At 37.1% G+C, this 25,120-nt stretch overlaps 1 protein-coding gene across 10 annotated transcripts in view; it reads left to right on the top strand.

Moving 5' to 3' along the window:
- GULP1 (GULP PTB domain containing engulfment adaptor 1) overlaps window positions 1-25,120 on the top strand; it is a 167,307-nt gene that overhangs the window by 71,358 nt on the left and 70,829 nt on the right. For 7 of the 10 annotated variants that reach the window (XM_072873848.1, XM_072873849.1, XM_072873843.1 and 4 more), the window contains 2 exons: window positions 8,955-9,043; window positions 21,747-21,808. In XM_072873848.1, the coding sequence (XP_072729949.1) occupies window positions 9,016-9,043; window positions 21,747-21,808 (90 nt within the window). In that variant the 5' untranslated portion in view covers window positions 8,955-9,015. Of the gene's footprint in view, window positions 1-8,954; window positions 9,044-16,061; window positions 16,132-21,746; window positions 21,809-25,120 lie in introns of all 10 variants that reach the window. The other 3 variants (XM_072873851.1, XM_072873847.1, XM_072873846.1) reach the window with 1 other exon arrangement.

Genomic DNA, 25,120 nt, shown 5'->3' with positions numbered 1-25,120 from the left:
ACGTTAATGAGAAATCTGTTGACTTTAATAGTAAGGGGTTGTGTTCAGTATCATGGATTTTAAAAGTCTTTGTGAAGTGAATGACACTTTTTAAACTTTTGTTAAATGAATGACACTCTTGTATGTCATTGTTTCAGAACTATGTAATATGTTAATAAATTGGTTATGAGAAAATCAGTTGTTAGAAATTTGTATGGCAGTGATTTTTTTTTTTCAACATGTGACCTTTCGCACTGGCAGGGAAGTGATCATAGGAATTGGACTGTAAAAGATAAGAAAGCAAGTATATATACACTCTGCAGAGCAGTCTGTACGCCTAGAATTTATACAGGGTCCTGGTTCTCCTTTGAAGGAGAGATGTGGAACAAGGGTCCCCAAATTAATTAGGATATAAAAGTATGGACTTGAAGTCCTGGGGATAAATAGGTTTAAATAATGATATCATCCATATCATTCCCCCCCCCCCCCCTTCTGTAAGAGGATGATCTCTTAATTTTGTATTGATCTTGTACAAGGGGAAAAAAAAATCCCCAAAAAGCTTTTACAATTAAAAAGCCCCCAAACTATGACTTCAAAGAGTTATGAAACCATTTGTAGTGTTATAGTTCAGTGCTCTTGGGGAAAGGGTGATTATTTCTTTAATTTTGCGTTTATAATAGATTGGAGCAGGCCTGTTGAGCTCCTGGAGAGAGGACTGCAGCAGAGAAAACATGCAGTGTGTACTGTGAAGTCTGTACAGGAGCAAAGATAATACAGGAGTGTGTGTGGGGAGATGCAGGCACATTTCTCCTCACTCTTCTCTTGCTGGTTGTTCCCTGGTACCTACCCAGAAATTTTCTCCTTGTCTCTAAAACAGACATCTGGGTTTTTCATTTCCTCTTAATCATCTTTTGAACATCAGTAATCAGCTTTTGAACTTCAATTAAGTTTAATACTTATTGAGGGAAGCACATAGAGTGGTCTTATGGGACCTGCTGAGGATGTGTGCACAATGGTATGTCTAATGCACTTTTCAAGTTTGGCCAAATATACTTTGGTAGAGTAGTAAAATGGTACTTTTGTTAAGCTGTTGTACCTCCACGACGGATCTGCTAAATAGGATGAGCATTCCATTGTAAGCAGAATTAAACTAAGTTATTCTTAAATTGTTGTGGCTTATTTGGAGATTACCTTTAGAATACCTAATGAGTCTTTCCATCTCTGCCTTTTCTGTCTGTGGCACTTTTCACAATGTGATTGTGAAAATGCAATTAATACAATAAATAGAACCTTAAAAATTTCAGAAGGCTAACAAGAATTTGCTGCTATTTGGAAACCCAGGGATGTCAAATACTTTCTTTTCTTTTTTTTTTTCTTTTTTCCCCTTGCAAAGAAAATGCAATGGAAGGTTTGAATTGCCAGTAATTAAATAAATAGCTTCTCTAGACTGTGTGTGGAGCAATCACCTCTTCCAGAGGAGAAAGGACGATGCCATCATAGGAGTATCCATATTCAGTGTTGGGACATATCTTTCCTTTTAACGGTACATATCCATTCAAGCAAGGACTGTGTCTAAAGTTTTGGAGAATTACTCATGCTGCGAGTCAAAAAGCTCAAGAGTCCAGTATCACTTCTAGCAGAGCTGTTTTGTTTTTAAGAGCTGTTCTATGTTTACCCCTTCATAGTGGACCCCATTGCTGAATCCCACTCTGTTGCTGTTAAAAACAAAACACTAACAAAGCTCCCCAGGCCCTCCATCATCCATCTGAAAGTGGTGGGACAGGCAAAAATCTTGTTCAGATTCCGTATAGATGATCAAATGGCTAATGAGTTGTCAAATGCAGACCCTCTTGTCTGCAAGTGAGCAAGATGTTTGCCGTCTGTCTGTCTTTTGGATGCAGATGAAAGTGCCTGAGTTCCTTGAGAGAGAACATGTATAAAGCCTTTCTACTGGCTCTGAGCATCTGACAGTTGTACGTTCTTGTACAGCAGAGGAAAAATTAGGCTGACATGACTGAAATCCTTTGCCATGTTTCACTAGACACTGGTGCTTGTGGATTTGAGGAAAAAGGAAGCTCCTCTTGTATCCTGTTACGATTATTCTATCGTAGTGAATAAAATAAGAGTATCCATTTTTCTTGCAAAATATATCGAGTTTGGGAAGAAGAGAATATTGTTTTTAAAATTACTCCTTTTGTTTGTACAGTATAAACTTCAGTTTGTTCCGTGAGTAATGTAATCCACTAGTACGTATCAGCCTAAGCATTGGTAAGCATAATACAGAATAATTGTTTAGAAATAAATATGCTGAAAAATGCAATATTTTTTATATTAAATATATTTTCTAATGCTTTAAAAGCCAGATCTAGAGAACTGTTTTTGTGAAACAAGTGAATTATGTATTTCTCTGTTTTTTCTTAAGATTGTGCCGTTAGCAACTTGTCTGAGGATTTATGGGTGCTTGCAGCAGTTTTAAACGCATTTTCTTCAGAGTTCTACTTTAATAGTGAAATTTATTCCTGTTGTATTTCTTGATGTTGGTATTTCTTGTTGCTGTAAAAGTTAGTGGTAACCTTGCCTAAGGAGTTGTTTTTGCTGTCGATGTCTCAGTGATATCCCCCTGTCACCTGTTACTCATATGTATTTTCTTTTTTCCTATTGAAAGGAGCAGGTTATTTTAGGAAATGGGAGAGTAAAAAGCCACTTACCTGAACTTTTTGGAAACTGGTATGAAATGCATGAGTTTCATATAGATTTTCTGGTTCCTGGCCTCCGTTTGATGTTGATATTTATAGCAAAACACCACTGTCTGCTTGTCCTCAGAGTTTTTGTGAATACTCCTCTAGCTTTGGCAGATCTACTGTATGAGAAATGCTTTACCTGTGGTCTGAAAGACTCCTTGCTGTAGGGGGGAAAAACACTTGTACTTGATTGAGAGAGAGAGGAAAAAAAATAGTACACGTGTGATTTCTTCTGTTCCTTCCAGCTGGCTTCAGAAGCTCGGGGAGAACAGGGGCTGTGATCTCTGTCAGACTGGAGGAACGTTTTTAGCCTTCAGATTAGGGTGTTCCTGCCCATCCCTTTCACAGAAGGAGGGTGAGCGTATTGGAAGGTGAGCTGTATTTTGGGGCTGTGGTTTCCAGCTGTTTCGGTATTTGCCACACCACTTCTGTCTTCTCTTCACTCGCGCTCGGTGAGCCCCGGTGACACCTCTGGTCACTACGCTCTCATGCCTGCCTCGCTGCAGGCTCTAGGGCCAGCACTGCACGCTGACAGTCCACCACAGCTGCTGTTTGAGCTCTGCCCCATTGGGAATATCATCATCTCAACAGCAAGGTATACTTTGGTAGTGGGGAGACGAGAGTGTTAGATAGAAGACCAGTTCTTGACCAGTTTTCCCCCCTCCTCTGCGCATGTGAAAAATTGCAAGAATTAACCTCGGACTTCTGCAGATCTGCTTCCAGCCAGAATGTATGCCTGCCACTTATTTTGGCTAATGAATGGTTTTGAAAATGTGGAGATTAGTATAACTTTAAAAGTGAAGATTTCCAGTGACGGAATGTTCTCCTTTATACTCCATTTGTGCTTCTGTGCAATTATAAAGCCGAAGCACAGGCTAAGAACTTCAGCTGACAGCAAGTTGTTCAATTTTGGTGAAGCCCATAGAGCTGTGCTGTCTTTGAGGATCTTGAAGAGCTATTTTTCCTGCAAGTTTTTATAGCACTAAATTCTATTTAAATGCTATTGTGGTTTATATTCCTATAGACTATTCTGTTACCACTTATAAACTTAAAGGACACACACATTTTCATAACCATGAATGGAACTGCTTGCTTCCCGAACGTTATGAGAGGCAGCATGTGACTGCAGGTTCAGGGTCTGCACTGAATTTTTGTTCATTGATCTGTTAACATCTTCCTTTTATGATTTTACTGTTTCAGAGGAGAAAGGGTTGTGGCAAGTTAGTGTTTCAGTTACTTGTCATACAAAAGGAAGGGGAGTACATCATGATATGGTGATGTTTACTTGTTTTTGTGTATCACTTCATGTAGTCTTTTCTAACTTTTTCCTTCATTATGTCACATGTCATATCAGGACAGTATTTTCATGGTGTTTTGCTCTAACTCACAGAATTTTAAAGCTGTTACCATATTCTGAAGTTTCTCATCTTACCTTCAGAAGTAACTTTATAAGCGTATGTTTCATTGCAAGTCAATGAATCACACATTCCTGTGTGCTGCGGCCCTTTTGAAGACAGGGTTTTTAAAGACATTTTGTGCTTCATTCTTTAAGAAATGTTATCCAGTGTGCTTGAAAGGCTGAGGTCTGAGAGGGGAAAGAGTCTGAATCTTCAGGTCTTCTGAAGCTAAATTTGGCTTTCTATGGAAACTGCATGTGTTTGAGAGGGAAGGGAGATTTGGCTTTTTGTTTGTTTTTAAAGGGAGTTGATGGGTGCAGGTTAGGGTTTTTGGGGAGGTTTTGTTGGAGGAGTTATTTGTGGAATGAAAAAGAGGTACACACACAAAAAAAAAGCTCAGCCCAGGTAATTGTTGTTATAGCCCATGCCATTCGATGGGACTGGCTGGGGAGGGAACCCCAAATAAATCCTGAGGAATGCCCAATTTGTAAGAGGAAATAAGAGACAAATGAGACCAGTTACGCTGGTGGTATGTTTCATCCCCTTCCTAAGGACCCCCTCTCTTGGCTTGTCTGACACAGATCTAAATATAGAAAACGTATCAAACCACAACATTTCTGAAGGAGCCCGCAGGCATTTAAAGATGTCTGTGTGGAAGCGTCGGTGGTGTTTCAGTAGCCAGGGAGGACTGCGGTTGCTTGTGCTGGAAGCTGGAAGCCTGCCGCTCTGCTTCCTTTGTTCGGCTTCCTTTGCTGCATAAGGCATAGGAGACAGCAACCAACGTTATTGCTGGTGTTAAAAAGTAATTACGGAGGTGACTATTTCAGCCTCCAGTCTTACCACCCTCGCACTCACCAGTCCAAATGCCTGCAAACACCGCCATCACCAAATCCACTAGTTTCCTCGCACCCCCTGCCATTCTGCGGTTTCTTCCTCACTGTGAGAAGCACCTCGCCATGAAAAGTAAGGGGTTAATGACAGTGAAGACAAAGGGAAAAGGAAATGGTGTTCGCTTTCCTCTGTTACTCTTTGAAGTTTGATATGGCAGCTTAAATACTCAACTTCCTATGCCACATGGCCATGTTCAGACCAACAGTGTCATGTGTTCCCCCTGCCCAGGATGTTTGGCTGTTATTTACATTTTTATTATTGTTAGTTTAATACAATTATTTTCGAAGCCTTTTCTCTCTCTTTTCTTTCTGTCTGTCTTTTCTCTCTGCCTCCAAAGAAATAACCTGATACATCCCCAAATTTCCCTGGTTTATACCTGTCAGAACTTTTCATATTTTGTCAGTTAACGATTTTGTGAAATCACATGCAGGTTTGTATTTCCTGCTAGGGTTTGGTTTCTGGACAAAGCTGAAGAAAACTCCTAGGAGTAAGGTGGAGAAACATTCTTTACATAGGTGTGTCTTCCTAAGTGATGAGTAATGCAATGGTTTGGTCCACATTCCTATTCCCTAATGCCTCTGTTACAACTGCTTCACCCTTTCTGAACAAGCGGTTTCCTAGGAAGGACTCCCCGCTCCTGCACAGGGCTCCCTGACTTACCTTCCTTTTGACTTCATTACAAGCTTTTAACAGACTGTTTTGCAACTCGGTTTCTTCCAGCGGCTTTGTGTGTCAAGCATTGTCAGAAACAAAATCATATTCTACCAGAAAACCTGTCTAGCATCCGTGATCAGAGAGCAGCTTGCTTGCTCCTAATAGTTTTGTTTATTTGTCTGTTGGAATATTGTGAGCAAAGATATCACAGATACATCTAATGATAACTTTGCTCTTCTGATCAAAAACTTACCAGTGTTGCTTACGACAGTCTGATATCATCCTCTTGCCCCAAACCCAACTGAGGAATTTGAAATTAGCCTTGTAGTGTTTGTTTGGGGTTTTTTAATAGCAAAATTTTATGGGGCATTTAACCATCTGCTTTTCCTGCATCTGAGAAGTTGATGAAGTTGTTTGTGTTAGAGTTTGAGGGAATTTTAAAAGCAGTTGCATGTAGCTAATTGTGTTGCTTTCCCTGTTTAATAACACTTTCTGTGATAAGTGGAAGTACACTGATTAAGTGTTTTAATACTAGTTGTTGCCTAAGCCATTTCTGTATTTTCTTCTTTTGCTGTTTTGTTGGAATTGAAATTATGAACACACTTTTGGTAAAATACTGTCCGTTTTTAGGTAAGTAGTCAATAAATTATGGCTTTTATTAGTATCGATTACTTGAACGGTAATACATCCCTGTGCACGAGGAAAAAATATATTACATTTCCCAATTTTTGGAAAAAAAAAAAAAACAGCATTTAAGAACTTCATTGCATCCTAGCACATTTGCTGGGCAAATATATGCAACCTTTTAATAGTTAATACTTATGTATAACAGTTAAAATAGTTACGCTCTGTTTTAAACAAAATACTTGAATGGTGATCTCTCGAAATGTGGCCAGCCAACAGCCTTATGATGTGCGTGCATAGTCTCTATTTAGCAGATTCTCTACTCAGTAAGCCATCTCAAATATGTTACTTGGTCTCTTGGATGAGGACAGGAATACACAATTAGAAAGAAAAGGGTTCCAAAAAAGGAGATGCTGTGATCCCATCATGAGGAGAACTGAAGTGATTGGTCTAGTGCTGTGCAAGACAACTGTCAGAGCTATATAAGAGGGGAAGCATACTCTTTTTACTCAAAACTGCTTTCTTCACTGACTGTAATAGTTCATGAACAAGGTGAACATCCTGAACTAAGTTCTGCCGTTGCCTCTATATCCTAAGTGTATATAATAGGCTGCCTGTGTTCCCTGTGAAAGTAAACCTCTAAGCTAAACACATTTGTCAGTTTCTTGAAAAGCTGACATTCTAATGGTCTTCACTGCTTGTTACTTCGTTTAAATTGAATTGTCATGATTTACACTGTTGAAAGTCCTACTCTGTGTCTTCCCTGCGAAGACATCCCTGGAAGTATTTAAAGGACGTTCGGATGAGGTGCTTAGGGACATGGTGCAGTGGTGGTCTTGGGAGTGTTAGGTTTACAATTGAACTCGATGATCTTAAAGGTTTTTTCCAACCTATACGATTCTGAGAACTACTTGCACGTTGGCAGCTTTTGGTAAAACTCCCTCACGGATGAGCTTTTACTTACTGGAATTACCCCAATAATGCCATTGCCCGTTCCAGGGATGCTGCTGAAATCATTCCTAGGACTTCAGAGCCCTTACGGGTGTTTGCTGGCTTCACTGACCTCTGCGTATCCTCAGCTTTCCATGTAGCACTGCTGATTGATAGTGAAGGCAGCCAGCGGGAATGGCCGTGGGCGTATGTGATGCTTCTGCAGTTTTGCTGTTAAGAACTACCGGGTAGCGTACCAAATGCGTTGTTTCTTGCCTTTGTGTCAAAATAACTAGATGGAAAGTATATCCTGCTACCTTTGCTTATTTCATTGCATCCTCCCTTCTTAAATACTCAGTAAGATCTGTAAAACAAGAATGATCTGGTGCATGTACTTGAATGAGCAAATGCTGGTTGGTTGCACATCTAGGGTACTACACTGCGGTTTAGGTAAACAGGGATTATTCCTTCATTCTCACAGGGCTGTATGGAAGAGAAGTCCTACCACATCAGTGATTATTTGTAAATAAAATGGAGGTGTTTTTTAGCTGTAATTGCCCACATGTTCTAATTGGAAAAATATCAGCTGTCTACATGGAAATTGGGATATAATTGCTGTAGTTGGTATTGAACTTAATTATTTGAAAAAGAGGAGCAAGCACCACAAAAAGTGTTTATGAGCTGCATGAAGTATCTTAAATGAATTTGTCAGTCATCTTGATGCTGACATTTGAAATACTGGCTTAACTTTTGTTTTTATTCAAAGCAAAGGTAATGTTCTAACTAATTTCAAAGATAATCTGATACCAAGTCCTTTTATTTTATTTTATTTTATTTTATTTTTTAATTCCCCCCCTTTTTTTTCTCCTTTGACTGGACTGCTGTGAGAGCAGAGAAAGAGGAAGGACACGGGTGCAGCTTTTGGCTGGAAGATCTGAACAGAATGGAAAGAAGTGCTGGGAATATCTTTACATATGGTTGAAAAAGAAAAATCTTATATTACAAAATGGGCTGGGTTTGAACAGTGTTGGGTGTGTTGGACTTCATTTTTTTTGGCTGCAAAATGTTGGTAAAGAATAAAATTCTAAAATAATATTGTAAATAAAAAATTAAGATAAGAATTTGAGTGTATCAGTGTTTTTAAGTGAAGAAAATACAGAAATTACTGTACAGTCTGATGTAATCGGAGCAAGGATGTAGTTGTGCTGACAGAAGGCAATCTTTTCAGTATTGAATCCCTGGGTGAAGAAGAGTCTTTATATTGTGATTTTTAATTTTTTTTTTTCAATGTCAAGCCCATGTGAAGATGAAAGCATAGCTTGAAATTATCTGACAGCCTAAATGACACAAAACAGGGCAGTGCAAATGTGAACTGAATGTTTTTGTGGAGTCTTGTAGTCAGCATTCATTTTAAAGCTTTCTTTCGAACCTATTTGTGTGTAGTATTTGCCTTCACTTATACGTATAATACCATCTGCTCTGTGTCTCTGAAATCTCAGTGAGAAGACCTTCACAGAAAGCTTTAAAATGTCTTTCTGTATTGAGTACCGCTGGGCATTCGAACATAAATCTTCTCAATTCTGCAATTTCTTCCTCAGCAAAGCATATCTCCCTTTTGTTTCTCTGAATTATTTCAGAATTTTTAAAATCATTTGCATTGTCTTTTATATGAAGATAATGAGCTAACTTCAAATATAATAATGGATTTTTCTGTTTTCTTATGTGTATTGTTCTGCAGGTTAAAGTGCGGGGAAAAAAACCAAACCCAGAAACATTGTTGACTGGACAGATTTTTCAACATGAATCGTGCTTTTAGCAGGAAGAAAGGTAAATAATTTAGCTTATGTTCCATGGGAGACGTAAATATCCTGTATAAATTCTTTAGAATATCAAGAAGTATACAAGGAAGTACTTATGAATAATTGCATATTTATTCTACCTATTGCATATTCATCTACCTAATTAACTAGGTAGAAATGGACAGCCTTCTATAAGATGTACAAGAGCAAAGCATTCTTGATTGATAGTTACAGAGCTTTCTGGATTGTAAGGCTTATGTTGAATTTCATAACACTTTCTTTATTGAGGAGCGCGTGTGTGTGTATGGAATACACTTCTCTTCCTCCCCCCCCACCCCCGGCACACACCAAAAGATGTGCTTGAAAGTTTTAGAACTTCTAAAGAGTTAGTGAGTTCTGTATTTATTATATATATACAGGGGGTTCTTATTCCTGGAGAAGCTAATTTACAAAACCATATTTAATATACTTGAAATATCTCATGCAGCAGAATATCCCTTAGCTTTAAGAAGCTATTTTGAATTTGTAGCAATCTGAAATGGTATGCTTTCCAAAAGAATATCAAACCACTAAATATTCAGAGTTATGTACATTGCTCTTCTGGCTTGCTTATTCTCTTTTCATGGTCTATTTATGATTAAACATAGGTTTTTAGATGGAACCTTAGAGATGCAGCTTTTTTTACTGACAGCTTTGTTGCTATTTTCCCCATTTGTTTGTAATGTAGAAAATATTCAGTAGGTGTAATATCTTTATTTTTCATGTTTTCTTCTAAAGATGCTTAAGTGTGATACACACTGAGCTAGAGCCCCTGCTTTAATAACTAGGTGTAAACTCAATTGGAGTACGTGTTTTGTTTATGTAACAAGAATTCCTGCTTTGGTATCAATATCAAAGCTGGAAATAAAAAGAATCTGCCATACCTTATACCAACACGAAATGATAGCGTCACTGCGTTCTTCCATGTCTGGTACATTTATTTGTTAAAGCCAGATGAATCCAGATAACATAAGTAGTCCAGAATATCAGCAGATGTAGCTTGATCGCAAAAGGAAGATATGCTTATTCACAAAGGCTACAAAACCCGATGAAAGATCATTTGATACCCCAGCAGCATGATGGATGCTGAGGAAATAAGCTAAAATCCATAGCCCGTGCTCTTCTTAAGCACTGATGTATTTTCTTGTGTAGATATTTGTAACACCTATCAAGAGATCTGTACCTATCAGGTGCTTAATAGTGTTGCCTAGCTTTTTCCAAATGATTTGAGAGACCATTTCAATAGTCTTTAATTGTGGATTGATTTATCACAACTGGGAAAGAAGCTTCGATTTTGTAGATTTTGTTTTGTCTGGGTGACCATATAATTTTTTCCTTTTCTCTAATGACTTCTGATAATATTTGAAACTCGGCCTTCCATCTTTCAGAAACATACCAGTTGTGTTTCATGGAATATTTCCTCGGTGTTTTGACTTGCACCCAGAGCGCTAAAATGTTCTTTCACTAATTCCCATTGTCCTTGCCAGTGTCTGCATCTTGCCTTTATGGTCAAATTGTGAAGTTGTGTCCTTGGGTGTCTGGGATCACTTGAGGGGTCTGGATTCATTCCTTTCTGTTTTCACTGCTTCTTCATATGAAAATTCTTACTGACCTCACCTGAATTCTTGGAATTTCGGTGTATTCAAGGGCATTTGCTTTGTTGTTCAGTTGATTTTGTGTGCTATTCTCTTTACCCCAACAAGAAAAAAGTATCATAAAAGAAGCTGTCAAGCACAATGAAATGCAGTTATTGTGGATTCTTAAAAATGATTCAGAACTTGAGCAACCAGAAGAATTAAATACTGACATGCATTTATTTTACTTATAGTAATGCACACATTTCCATTCTCGTATCCTAGGAAAAACACAAATTTCAGTTCAGCAATTGTCAAGAATAAGTGAAAATTACATATTTTTCGTGCCAATTGAAGTTCAGAAAAGCTTGGCTATGTCAACATTCATGTCTAATAACTGCATTTAAGAGCAGGTTCAAACAGGTTCAATTGCTGAACTTCCTTTATTGTATTTCCTGATTTTACACCCAGACCTCAGGGATACAATAATTTCCATGCCTGTGTTTGGTGGGGTTGTTTGTGGATGTCTTCTGTTCACAAGAGCGTGGATGTTTTGAGGAGTTAACTACGTGAGTGCCATGACTTCCCTAGCAGTTCTCTCTCAATCCAAATTAGTCTCCTGGTAGCTGTGCTGGTAGGGATTGTGCTAATTGCAAGTTTGCATCAGTCAGTTACCTTGGACTTACATAAACAACAGTCTTAAATATATAGAATTGTGAGGGGAATTTAAACAGATGTAGGTGGTACTTTCACAATAGTCAAGGGTTATCTGAACTGTGCAGACTTAAAGAATAAATGTTCTCTAATCCTCATTGCCATGAGCAGTCTATACTAGCCTTTCAATATGAAGCATATACAGACCGTAGTAGCTGGTGCCATAGCTCCTTATCTTCTTGAACCAGGTAAGCTAGTGACTAGAATGACTCGGACTGTGCTGTACTTCCTGACAAGCTCGGTTCTTGCTCCATCACCTGATTCAAACAGCAGAAATTCCCTTCTAAGTGCAAGTACTTGGTGTAAGTTTATTTTTGACGGCCATGATATGAGCATGAAACAGCCACTTCCACTGACAAGGTGTGCTGAATGCTCTGACCTTAAAACCAGCTGGTACAGTCATTGCCTGTCTGACTCCCAGAGACTTTGCACAAACCAGAACTTCTAACCTGGACATTTTATGTTTGTATTTTAGTTGTATTTATTTTTATTTGGCTGATAGTAATTTTAATTGAAGGCTTAATTGATGTGTTTAAATCACCAATTGAATATGAATAAAATTAAGCTGTTCATCTTTCATCCTAATGATGACAATGAAAAATGTAAGAAAATGTGAAGTTTAATCAAATTCAGCTTGTTTCAGGAAGTACTTACACAAGCAATTCTAAATAAATGGACTCTTTTTGCAGTCCAAGTTGTAATAACTGGTCTCATCAGTTAGCCATGAGCTCGTATAACAGGGAAGCAAACTTTATGAAATAAAACTGACAAAAAAAAGATAACTTTTGGTTTAAAGCTGATATCAGCATCTGCTGAAGTTGCATGTTTTAATGTGGAAAAAAACGTAGTAACTGTTCAAAATAAAACAGCCTTTCTGTTGACTTCAGTAGAAGTTAGTTGGACTACCAATTACGTATGTTATGGAGAAAATATTCTGCTGTAGCAATATTGTATGACTGTAGAAACTGTACAAAAATATATATTCTTGTACAATGTTTTCCATTCCTTGATCAGTGAGTGCAGTATGCTCTGTTGAAGTAGTTTTTATAGATTATCTTTTTTTTTAAGGATCTCTTTCCTTCTCCCAGAAAAACAAATTCAAGAACAACATTATATATGTTCTTGCTGCTTTGTTATTATGACACAGCTTGTGAAAACATCTATGTATCTATCACAGAATCAGGAGCTTGCTTTTGTATGTGATCCAGGTTTGGGTCATGGTTTCTGAAGAGTCCTTTTAATTTTTCCTTTCAAGTCAGGTGTGGTAGCATGCTCACTTTGAAATGTTGTAGTGCGAAAAGTCTGTAGTGCAGACCGAAGTCTGTTCACCTGGAAATATGTTTGCATCTTGATAATTTCAGTCTTTTTTAAAGTAGTTTAGGGATATTAATGTAATTCTCCAGTAAGAAATCTTTGTAAATGCTGTTTTCATGTACATTTTTCTCATTATTAGTGTATTTGTATCTAAGCTGAATTACCTATTTGTCCTTAATTTATATGTGATTGTGTGTACAGGTAATGTGTATACATAAACCAGAAAGCATTAACTATGGGGTTTTTGCTTTGTTTTGGTTATTTGTTTAGTGAATGGAGGTGCCTCTCCCAGATGAGTTTGGCACATTTTACTGATTCTGTGGCCTTCCATTCGAAGCCATTAGTATAAGAACTGGTGCATATAAGTAAACAAAAACTAGCTAGTATTTATTGGCTTTTGCCTCATCAGAAATGTGAAAGAAAACTACTATTCCTCCTAGACAGAGGCATTTCTAAATATGGAATGACTGTAATCCAAACCTTCTGGGAGTATAAACAAGTGAAAGTTTTTGAGTGTCTCAAAATGTGCTAAAAATGTAGGTACGTGTGTCTACTTTGGGCTAAATTTAGTACTGAATTACAATGTGTGAAATCCAGTGGACTTCAGTGAGGTTGTGGAGGGTGTAAATGACGGTTGAATTTAGTTCATTCCGTATTACACCCCAATGGTCCTCCTTCATCCTACAATAAATGTCAGCCTTAGTTTACATATGGCACAAAGTTCAGTGCCAAAGCTGCTGTCGTATGCAGGAATCTGAATTTTCTAATTTTTTTTTCCATATGATAGCAGTTCGTAAGGTTGGTAATTGGTGCCACATTATCGGCTCATGAGATGTAGATGGTATGCATAATGCTAAATGCAATATTTTGAAGTAATAGGCTATAATAAATCATAACTTTCAGCAATAACATTTCTGTGCGATGTCTTTTTATGAGTCTCATTTATGAAAGCATAGACAGATGCATTTAATGGGCAGGGTCTGACATACAAAAAAATGCAATCGGAGGTTATAGATGCTCTTTTATGTTAATGGACTGGCTATAATATGATCTTTATTTTTATTGTAAACTTATGCTGCGTTCCAGAGATGACAAATGTTTTATTTTATATTTCTTTTTCTGCATGAGTAGACAACAGGTGAAGCCCCAAAAAGGGTGAAGGGTATAAGTATAGTCCTAAAGCAAATACTTTCATTCTGTCAGAGAGTATATTTCACATCAGTGATTTAAACAAAGGGGCTGTTGCATGCTGGACTTCCGCATTAATGATAATGATAAAAAACACAAAGAAAGAGTAGATACTCAAATACTTGAAAAGGCATATAAGCAGTCACAATCTTCCTCGTTGTGGTCTTCAGATATTCTTGTGATTGCACTTTGTCCTTTCATAAAAGCACTCGCCACCTTCTAGGAAAAAAACCAAAACTAGGTCTAAATCTCCTCCTCTGCCCCCACCCCAAAAAAGCTGCTGCTTGATGTTTGTAGGATTTTTTTAAATAAGAATTTTTTCAAGAGCAAAGGTTGGTGAGGAAAAAACGGTGCTTTTTTGTATACCAAATATTCCTGTATTTAGTTAGTCTCACTTGACACAAAAATCTGTTATCTTAATACTTTTGTAACACCTCCACAAAGAGGTTTTGTATGTTCCAAATACTGCTTCTCAAAATATGGGGTCACGTGGAAAGCCAAAATTCAGTTACCAAGTCCCTTTTTTGGATTTGTAACTGAGTATGTTTTTGTAAGTATTGTTTGTACTGTTATATTGTCCTCATTAAGCTGTGGAGGTACCCTTTCAAGTATGCCAACAAGGAGAGTTGAAGGGTTACTACCTTAATTTGGCAAGGATCAAATCGTCTTCTGTTGGTGGGACAAGGAGGTGGCTAGTCCTGCACCGTGCGTGTGCTTGCATGCGTTTTGTATGCAGCTGTGTATGTATTTATATTCTGAAAGCAGAAGGAACAGATCTAATTGTTTAGGAAAGAAATGATTACAGTATGTCTTCAGAGGATGCATAGCTACAAATGATGAGTATGCTTTGGAAACTTGGAAAGTATATGAAACTCCATAGGATTCATGTTGGGTCTGCAGAGATAAGCCTAATTTTTCTTTCTGTTAACATGAGAATAGGAGGATAATTTCCTGTTGGCTATTTTATCTGCGTTATCTTGGGAAAGGTATTGCACAAATAATCTTCTCTATCGCCTGCTTTAAAGAATACTCTAGGCAACTTAATGATATTTACCGCAATAACTGTTTATTGCTTCTGCAAAACCTAAGGAGCTCCTTTGAAGAACATATGCACACTGCTTAACCATAAAGCACTAAATATGGACTTTAGAATGGGGACAGCATTGAAGGAGTCTTAAGCTTGTTGGTTTCTACCCTATTAAAATTTATACAGCCTAATTTACAGAATGTTAAATGATTTGCACGGTAGCTTGGCAAGCATATCTTTTGAGATCTACAAGGTAATAAATTCTTGATGTAAGTTGTTACTAATGTATGACGTAGACTTCTCGTCCAAGTGTACTATTGCAAGTAACTTCCCCAAGCTACAACCTAAATGCTTGAGTTATATAGGTACACTGCTAGTTAACTGGATGAATGTCTAATTAAAGACAAGATGTATTATTTTGTGTGAAATAAATTTGGATATGTACCAACCATAACATGATAGGAATCATGACTACTTAATTTTCTAGGACTTCATCTTACAAAGCTGTTGGAAAATTGCAAAGAATGTCCAAAATACATCACTCAGGAAAATACTATTTTGTGAAATCAAATCCTTTAGGTACATAAAAGGATATACCTTAAGTACCTAAGCTACAGGAAGCTACAGATACACATATTGTAGTTTGTTCGGAATGGTTGCTGCCTCTCCTTTCTTCTCTTTGCAGTTTATTGGCATTTTAAAGAAAAGTTCCAATTAAACTTTTCTGTTACATTATTTTAATCTTCCTGAATTAGAAATTTAAAATTCTATTTTAACTGCATTGAGATGCCCATTTCTGTTCCTTTCTTTTGCCCTACCAAAGTGACACACGTAATGTTCTTACTTCAACAGTTTGAAATTTTTCAAAAACTTGCCTTTTTAACAATTTTTGACAAGCTTAATTGATACTTTTCCAAAATTTATTTATAGTTATACTGGAATAGTTGACTGAACTCTGACTCCAAAAGTGAAAGGTGGAGTTGGAGGTTTGATTTGTACATACTTCTTAGTGAAAACTTGTGAAAAAGTGATCACTGAAAATAATTTATGCTATACCGGTAATCTCTTTTTCAACTTCGACTAGAAGCTTTTATCAAAGACACAGTGTAGCTCTTCTTGTGGCAAGAAGATGTAAGAGGTACAAGCTAAATAGCTCACAATTTTTTTTCTTGTTTTCCCCTTTGATTTAGGAAGCTGAACTCGTTAAGTTCTTAACATCAACGAACTAGAAGTGCAAAGGCAAAGACTTGCTAATCACTGGTTAGTTGCACTAATATATTATTTTGATCCTATTTTCCTTTCTTGTCAAAACCTATATACTAGCATCCATATCTTAAAAATATGTAGTATAAAATGCACAGGTTATGCAGCAAGTGTTAGTATTGGAGGAAATGCAAATATTAGACTTTTTTTTTCATTTTGTAACTATGCTAACCCAGCATTCTATGGTATCATTTTGCTATTTTACTAATCAGCTGTTTAAAGCCATTCGTAAGGTCCTAAACATTATGAGAGAAGGACACAGAAAGGCAAAGCATTCTGCAAAGCTCACTCTGTTCAAGGGAGATACAGCTCTATTGTCTTGGCAAAGAATAAATATGCCTCCAAAGAACATTTTACATTGGGGGGTGGGGGGGGAAGAAAAAGAAATAGCAAAAGTAATTGTTTCTGAATTATGTATATTGATGGGTATTTGCTTATATGTGCTTAGGGCAGAATCTGACTCATAATTTCAATTGCTTAATCATAGTAACCTGGTAATAACTTTAATAAATTACTGCTATTAGACACACAGGTTGTATTCAGTCCTTCCTCTAGAAGGTGGTTGGAACAAATACTATAGCTGAATTATAGAAGACTATGGGTAGATTTATGTTTGTTAATAATGTTTAGGTATTGCATTCAGATGAAAACTCTGGTAACGAGCATTAAGTCTCATGGCTCAGCGTATCGGTTCATTCGTTGCCTGCAGTAGTCAAGAAGACAGATTCTACTTTGTTGTCTGACTAGCATAAGCGAGGTTTGTGAGAACCTGCCTGTTTCTGCTGCAGTGCAGGATAAAGGAAATGATTTAACAGGGTGAGAATTCTTGTATGTCCCATTGTGAAGGTTTTCTTTATCTATAAAAAAATACATAATCTAGGAAAAATGAAAGATATAGATACATATATACACACACTGAAGCAAATAAGCTATTTGTTCCCAGAGGCGTTAATACCTAGATGTAGGACTGATCTTGTGGGATGCTCTCTTCTTCAGGAGACTGTTATTAGGCTGATTGTCACATAAGATACTTCTTTCCATAGCAAGTTTTGTAAAGCAGGAAGAAAAGACAGTTCCAAGATTTCTTCTCTTCTGTTAGCAAGAAAAACATCCATTGATGTCAAAGAGATTTTGATTCAGTAAAGAATAGTTTTTGATTCAGTAAAGAATAGGCTTTAGTTTTTACCTTCTAGAAATGACTATATTTTCACTGTGGCACTGAAAAAAAAAAAGTTAAAATCAGAGTCTTTCTCTGTTCATCATATTAAATGGAACAGTCACCAGGTCTCATACGCTTTGATAAACGCTTTGGAAACATAGTTAAGCAGAGCCACTCTTAGCATGCATGAATTAATAATGAGAGTGGGGTTTAGGGAAGCAGTTAACTGAACTTGCACTGTTGAGCATTTTTTTGCCATTTAGAAAATAGTTCATCAATGCCTCTCTACTGAATCCATTCTATAATATCTGTGGGCAGTAATGTGTGGAGAAATTAATCTCAAAGGGAGAACAATTTCTTGGCACTGTTATTGCTTTCCTTTTTGCTAGATAAATGGTCAGCTATGCTGTTATCTAACCTAGTGTCATCCTCCGCTAAGTGCAGCACAGTTGTTCTGGGTACTTTATGAGGTCCCCGAGTCTATTGACTTCAGCATGTGATTTGTCAGCACGTTCCTCTTCCCCGGCTCTCCCAACGCTGCTGAGGCCTCTGAAATGGCTCACACCCGTGCTCCCAGGTTGTGTGATGGCCGAGCATTTGATGTGAAATGCAGATTGTAAAGGAATCTTGCCTTTATAATGAAAAGGGGCTGGCATGATTCAAGGAGGGCTAGAAAAGAGTGAAGTCTCAATTCTGAGCACAGTTAATCCTCTGACCATGAAAGTGCCCAACCCCCTGCCTCCACCCTTGCAATTCTGTCTGTCCAAACGTTAATTTTATGCAGTTTTCCCACTGCCCTCAGCAGACTAGTGTATGCTGGCAGAGAGCAAAACCTGAGCAGTCAAGTCTGACCCAAGTCAAATCCTCTTAGAAACTAGATGGGATGCTGTTCTGCTGCTACAGGGGCTCTCTAAAAGCCTGCGCGCACAGTTAGCATGCCGCGCACGTGGAGAGGTGTTGTGTAGAGGCTACAGGATTACTAACTCTTCTTAAGCAGGGCTGCGGCTCACCCTGTGCCCTTGAATTCTGAATGGTGATCCTTTTTCCCATTTTTTCTCCCACGCGGTGCCAGTATGTTTGGCAAAACCACCACGTGCTTAGGCTTTTACCTCTTAGAATCTCTCATACCTCATTCAAGCTAAACTCTGCTTAGGTTTTAATGGACTCTGGATGGCTCAAACTCATAATTCTCAAAAAATAACTGGGCACTTATTTAAACTTTAATGTAAATGCTAAGGCAACCTAGATTAAGAGCTTCAGATGAGATCTAAAATAACTGTAGTTTTCACCCAGTGTTAGATGCATTCAGTTGTCAGTTTTGGTTTTATCTAGGCTTTTGGTCCTTTCTTTAGGACTTACTGTTTTATTTATCTATAAAGTGTCTAGAACTCTTGCTGCTATATGACTAATAAAATAATAATATGAGCTGTGATTTTCATTGTAGGGTTTCATATTTTGTTGCTTCAGAATGAATAATTAAGTACTAAGCTGTGAAAACCCGTTCAAAATTAAATTAAGAAGTGAGGGATCATGCAAACCACAAGCCACATCTACATCAGGGATTTAAACGAATACTTGTTTTATAGATTTTCTTTTTTCATATTTTTCTGGTTTATTCGATGCAAAATGTCTGAAATTTGGTATTTCTCAACTGCTGTGAAATCAAACTAACTCTAAGCAGTATTTCAAACAACTGCTGGGAGTCGCATAAGTCCAAAATCAGAGCTTACAATTCAGAAGGAAATGCTGGTAACAAAGTTCCCTGTAATAGCTTGCATGATTTTTTGCATGTCTCTATCAATGTGAATTTTTCCTCGTACTGATTTTGTTTAGCATTAAGAGTTCTTTCGAAAGTGCCACCACTCTGTAATTATTACCTGCCTCTAGGAAATGGGCTTCCAATGTCAATGGAAAACTTTAATACCTACGTCACAGTGCCTGTGGATCTACATCTGGATGTTGGAAATACTGCTGGCTGACTCACTGTTTTAATCAATGGCACAAGACTCATAGAATCGAGGCATCTTTTTGGTACCCTGCTAAGTTACTGATTTCCTTTTGAGCTGAGAATACCCATCTGTATTTCCTTATCTTTCCCTAACTAGGGGTACCAACAGTTAAGGAAACACTTTCCTAGCAGTGTTTTTTCCTTGCTGGAATCCCTATAGCATTACAGTTTGAGGTTGGTAGGCAAGTGGATGATTTCACAAAAAAGTTTTAAGGTAAGCTTTGTACCTAATTACAATATTGGAAAGATTACTAGCTGCTTAGTTAAGACCAGCATTTCAAACTTGGCTCCCAAATTAAATCACTTTTTTTCAGATTTGAACTTGCCCTGCTTGGGGATGGGAAGAAGGGAGGAGGAAACATTTGCAAGGAATAATTAGTTTTACTGGTAACTGTGTGGTCAATTATCTGCCTGTAAAATTGCTTTAGAAGCTACAGTCCTACTGCTTGTTTGTGCTAGGCACTGAAATGAGTGGAACACTGTTTGGTTTGGGGTTTTTTGTTGTTGTTTAATGTTTTATTTTGCAGCGTTTTTATTAGATTTTCCTTTATGTATTTATAAATACGCCAGTGTCCTGCTGAAGCTAGTAAACAGTTGATGTGTAAGAAATGGGTAAATAAAAGCTGACATTAGCAACGTGAATGCATATTTTGGAGTTGAAATTTGCACTGCGCAGGTCTCCCCTCTGCTGCAGTAGGCATGATGGGACAGAGAGCGGTCCTGCCTCACGGGCCAGCTTCTTCTGTGCCTGGCACTTGCAGTCAAGCCCCATCACCGGTCTGCTCGTCTGGCCTTCAGCAGTGCACTGACTTGAAAGAGAATGCTTACGGTTATCTTTTGGGTTGTCAGACTGTATTCTAACATTCCTAATGTACACTGATTGTTATTTTTCACTTGTGGATAACATCAGCTTTTGATATTGTACTCAAAATGGAGATCAGGCTTCAGGTCTTAAAATACTCTGGGAAGCGAATGTGGTTCTCGGTTCCGGTATTCCAATCCCAAGCCACAACTGAAAGGAAGAGACACTTCAGTCCGTACTCGTATTCCTGGGTGCTGCTGAATGGACAAATCATGCTTCCTTAATTAAGAAGTGATAACATCACTCCTCAGTAATGGAGCTGAACATTACTGTCATCTAGAATGAAATTTGCTTAAAGAAAAAAATTTCCTCCAGCTTTGCAGTTTTGATCCTGTTACTGTGGTGACTGGTGGATATCTTGTTTAACAGTTTTCTTGTTTCTGTATATTAAAAAATATTTAGTTATTGGTTTAGTGTCAATAATTGTCACAGCTTTTGCTCTTGAACAGTTTGAAGTGAACAGGATTTTATTGTTCTTACGTGTAACTAACAAAAAAAGTTAGTAATTGTTGTAACTTCAATTCCCATTAAGGGCAAGGAGAATTGTCTGTGAATATCCAAGGGTAGAGTTTTGCTTTAAGCTATTATTCTGTTACTTAATTCAATAAAGTCCAAGATTTGTGACTTTAATTCATGCTAATTAAAACAGGAGTAGTCTCATGTTAGAAAATACTACTACATATTGAATGTTTGGGGTATAAAATACTACTCAGTGTTACAGAGTCTCTCATGCGGTTGGTAATACAACTTAATATTTTGGAACAACTTTTTTTTCTTAAATGCTTTCAAAGGAGAAAACTTTAAAAAAAAGTTTCTAAACTTCTAATAAAAAGAAGTTGTTTCTAATGTTTGGAATTCCACCTTAAATTCTGTAGAACACTTTAAATGTCCATTAAAAAGAAAGAGGGAAGATGGTATTTCACAAATAATGAACTCATCATGTCACCATCTGAAGCATGAGGCAGGAAAAGTAAGACAATAGCGCAGTCTTGTGATGTGAAAATCATTAAAGGAAAATATGCAAATTCATTTAGGATATGTAAGGAAAGATTAAAGAAGGTCTAAACTTCTGAATCAGTTACCACAATCTGACTTGCTTCTGTTTTCTTGTAGGAGGATTAGGGTGCTTTTCTATCTGTTATCACTCTCTTAATTTTTCCAAAATAATTTCCTTTGTCCCTTTAATATCCTGATAATTAATCAAAAAAGCATAATTAGAAGTGCAACATGCAGTCAAGTGCTTTAAGCAACAACAGCAGGATGAAGGAAATACTGATCTGAGGCAGAAACAGCGAACAATCTTAGACCAATAAATATATTGGGGGGAGGAGTTGGAATTCTTATGGTAAATCAAGTTGGTTGAAATGGGAAATGTGCTCAAGAGAAGTTACCAGATTCTTTCATGTAAACGTTTGGGAAGTTGTGAGATATACTGTGTTTCCCTCCAGGCTCAGGAACTACTTCAGGCAGATACTTATCTGAGTAAAAGGAGGGTTGTTGATGTTTTCCAGATAGATACTATAATAGTTAAATTAACAATTGAATAACCTATTCAGTGCTTCTTTTATTTTGCTTTTCTGTAGACAAAACATGGATGCACACTCCTGAAGCCTTATCAAAGCATTATATTCCCTATAATGCAAAGGTAAGAAAATATGAAGTTATTTTGTCCTCTTACCTTTAGAACACAGTGCGTTCTATCTTGCTTTTCATTTGAAAACTGCAGATACATGAATTAGCCAAATGAAATAGCAAAGAAAAACTTAGTAAATGTCTGTTTTGCAGATGGAAAATTTCTGTTTCTTAAATAATGGCCAATTGATTATTGTTCTGAATTATTTGATAGTTTTCTAGAAAGCAAACCAGCGTTCCTCTTCTGCTTGATGCTCTGTTTCCTTTTAATGGATGCCAAATGGATGGAGATTTTGAGTGCAAAGGAATTTAACATCAGGCTGCATGCTTACAGTACTATTGAAATTAATAGCACAAACTTATTTTGAACACTAGCAAAGGCAATGAGTAACAATCCTGTGTGCTGGATATGTTGAAATGTCAAATACTCTGGAAATATGGTAGACAAATAATGGGGTTTTTGCACAGTAAAAAGAGAAGTCTTACTCATGCTTTCTTGTCCCAGTTACAACGTAGTTCTACAATAGTATTTCAGTTAGTCTAATGACATCTGTTCACAGGAAATGCACCTTCCCAAAATACCAACTTAGAAAATGGTTTGCTAAAAGGAGGAGGGAATACCCCGTAATCAGCATAACTCAGAGTAAACTGAGTAATCCACTATTACTTGCCTAAACTGGGAGGGTAATTCAGTAAGATTCCACTGTGGTCTGTTCTGGATAAACTTCTTGTATGATTAGTATTTTTTAATATAAAAATAAAAATTATTTCACAGGCTGGGACTCAGTTTCCTATACTGGTGTTCTCTGCTGTTGTGTTTGCAGTTTTCTTTTGCTTAGTATTGCCACACGGAGAGCAAGTGTTTGTAGTGGAAATTTGAGTCTCGTTCTGCTATTTGCCAGGTGAATGTGTTTTTATTGTGTGCTCTTGAGCTGAATTTTTTACCAAAGGATGTATTACCATTTGACTGTATAGCCTTGCCAGACACCTTGGCTTTTATGTTACAGTTTTTGAGAGGGAGGAATACTTACTGGGGTGACTGTGCCATCTGTTGTAAGAACACGCTGAAGCTATGAATTCTATTAAGGCACTGAACAATGTCCATTCATTTGTTGTCTTTACTTCAAGAGAAAAAAGAAACCTCTGTCATCTTTCGTGTCTCATTGTCTTTCTTAAGAGCATATCTCATTAATAGGTGTCAGTACAGCTATGCAGAAAAAATCTTTAGAATAAAGAAAATGGTGATAGGATGGTGATAACCATAGAAACAACAGCATCAACAACTTCTGGAGTAGAAAAAAGGGGTGAGGAATTCCTACCCAAAGGAAGTCTGTTCTCAGCCTTGTTAGAAGGACTCTTAGTCCAGAAAAGTCTTTCCTTTTATTTAGGCTAATATATGCCCAAGTGTCCCTTCCAGTTCTGCTCCTGTTTAATGTGGGTTCTGACCTTACAGGGCCTCCTCCACCTCTGTGCTGTTGGCTTCTAAGGTCTGTCAGAATACTTGCAGGAAGCTGCAATGTACTACAATATATGCTTTTTTTAAAAAAAAAAAGTTTACCCATTTTTTCATTTGGATCACAGTAGAAAATTATTTAGAACTGTCACTTATTTGATTCATTGTTCCAAAGCAAGTAAAAAACTGCTCTGCTCTGTAACTGGAGTGTAAAGGGTATGGGATTTCCACATTGCTTTTTTTATTGAGACCTGGCATAAATTTGCACAGCTTTTATGAGGTTAGCTGGCATATGCAGACATAACAACTTTGTTAAATCTAGACGATGTTTCCACCTCAGTTCTCAAGTACTATTTTCATTAAGTTTTGCAATATTTTTAAGAGGAAAGCATGTATCTATTAGTACCTCATTTGGGTTTTGTAACGTTTTGATTTTTAACTAAAATATCCCATTGATTTCATATCTTGTAACTAGATGGTGAAATAATGATTAAAAACTCAGAGAGCATCCATAAAGCAAGTATTGAAAAAGATTCATTGATTTTTTTTTTTCAAATGTTCATATTGTTCCACTTCCAATTCTATAACATTCTATTTATCTAAATTTTATATTTGTTGGGAGGAAAGGACAACACTTTATCTGATTTATTTCAAAAGGTAATTATGTGAGTGAAGAATGACATGTTCAGAAAATAAAATCGATTTGATGGAAAGCAATACCAGAGATATTCTTTTTCCATAGGCAAGTGAGATGTGTTTTGCTACATAGTTTTTTGAATGAAGATTACCGTGAATGAAAAACAGTGGTTTCTCTTCTTTATAAGACACAAAAATTATTTCTCTGACACTAATCTTCTGAGATGATGAGAAAAAGGAGAGCTTATAGGAACAACTGAAAACGATGGGATTTTGTTTGTTTACTTGATTCCTAAGACATCTTTAAGAGTTAAAGAAAGCTTGTTGATAGAATGCAGTTCATGAGTTGACGGTTATTAAAAAGAAATCCTAGCAAAGTTAACTGGAAATTAAAAGAACCCTGTAATATAGACAAATGGCCTTTTTGCTACAAATTTGAGTGGACTTTTTAATAGAGAATTAGTAATGTCTTGTATTTCTTAGGACATACACCATCAGGATGATTGATGGCAATAATCCTCCTCTTTGCAAGAAAACACGAGCAGAGTTGTTTCTTCTGGAAGTAAAATCCAGGAGCCATGAGTCTCATAAGGATGCCCTTAAATATAAAAGCATCTTGATTCTCTTTCTCCTTTCCAGCATACCCAGTCCTCATGGTACTTGCTATTTTGAAATTTGCTGGGTTTTGGCACGGTTTGGTGTGTGGCATAAGTTGATGGGGGTCTGGGGTTTCAGTTTTTTTCTGGTTGTTTTGTTTTGTGTGGGTTTTTTTCTTTTTGTTACTGTCATTGTTTTGGTGTTTTTGTTTGGGAATTTTTGGGGTTGTGGTTTGTTTGTTTTTTGTTTTTTTTTAATCTTACTGATGTCCCCAGTCTTGGTCTTGCTGAAGACACTGAAAATAAGCCTCCATGCATTTCAGTATGCTCTGGAGGTGAAATCTGCGCCTACTGAAGTCAGAATTTTGCCATCAGTTTGTATTCCTATATTTTTCTTGAATATATCACTCCAAATGAAAGCATATTGGTCACGTAATTTTTTTCCCCAAAAAGATCGTTTAGAATCTTGATAGTATATTATCAGATACGAGGATACAGGACTCATTTAGATGTAGTAGCATGGCAGTTTTCACGTTACCAGGATATAAAATGCTAAGGAAAATCAAAATTTTGCTTTTGTGTCATCATTTTTCTGTAATGTTCCATAACTAACAACAGATGTTTGTGTTATTTTCCATAC

This window comes from Ciconia boyciana, chromosome 10 (genome assembly GCF_034638445.1).
Source record: "Ciconia boyciana chromosome 10, ASM3463844v1, whole genome shotgun sequence".
Classification (NCBI taxonomy): domain Eukaryota; kingdom Metazoa; phylum Chordata; class Aves; order Ciconiiformes; family Ciconiidae; genus Ciconia; species Ciconia boyciana.
Note: the sequence above shows the minus strand (reverse complement) of the source record. Positions and strands in the feature narration are given on the sequence as shown.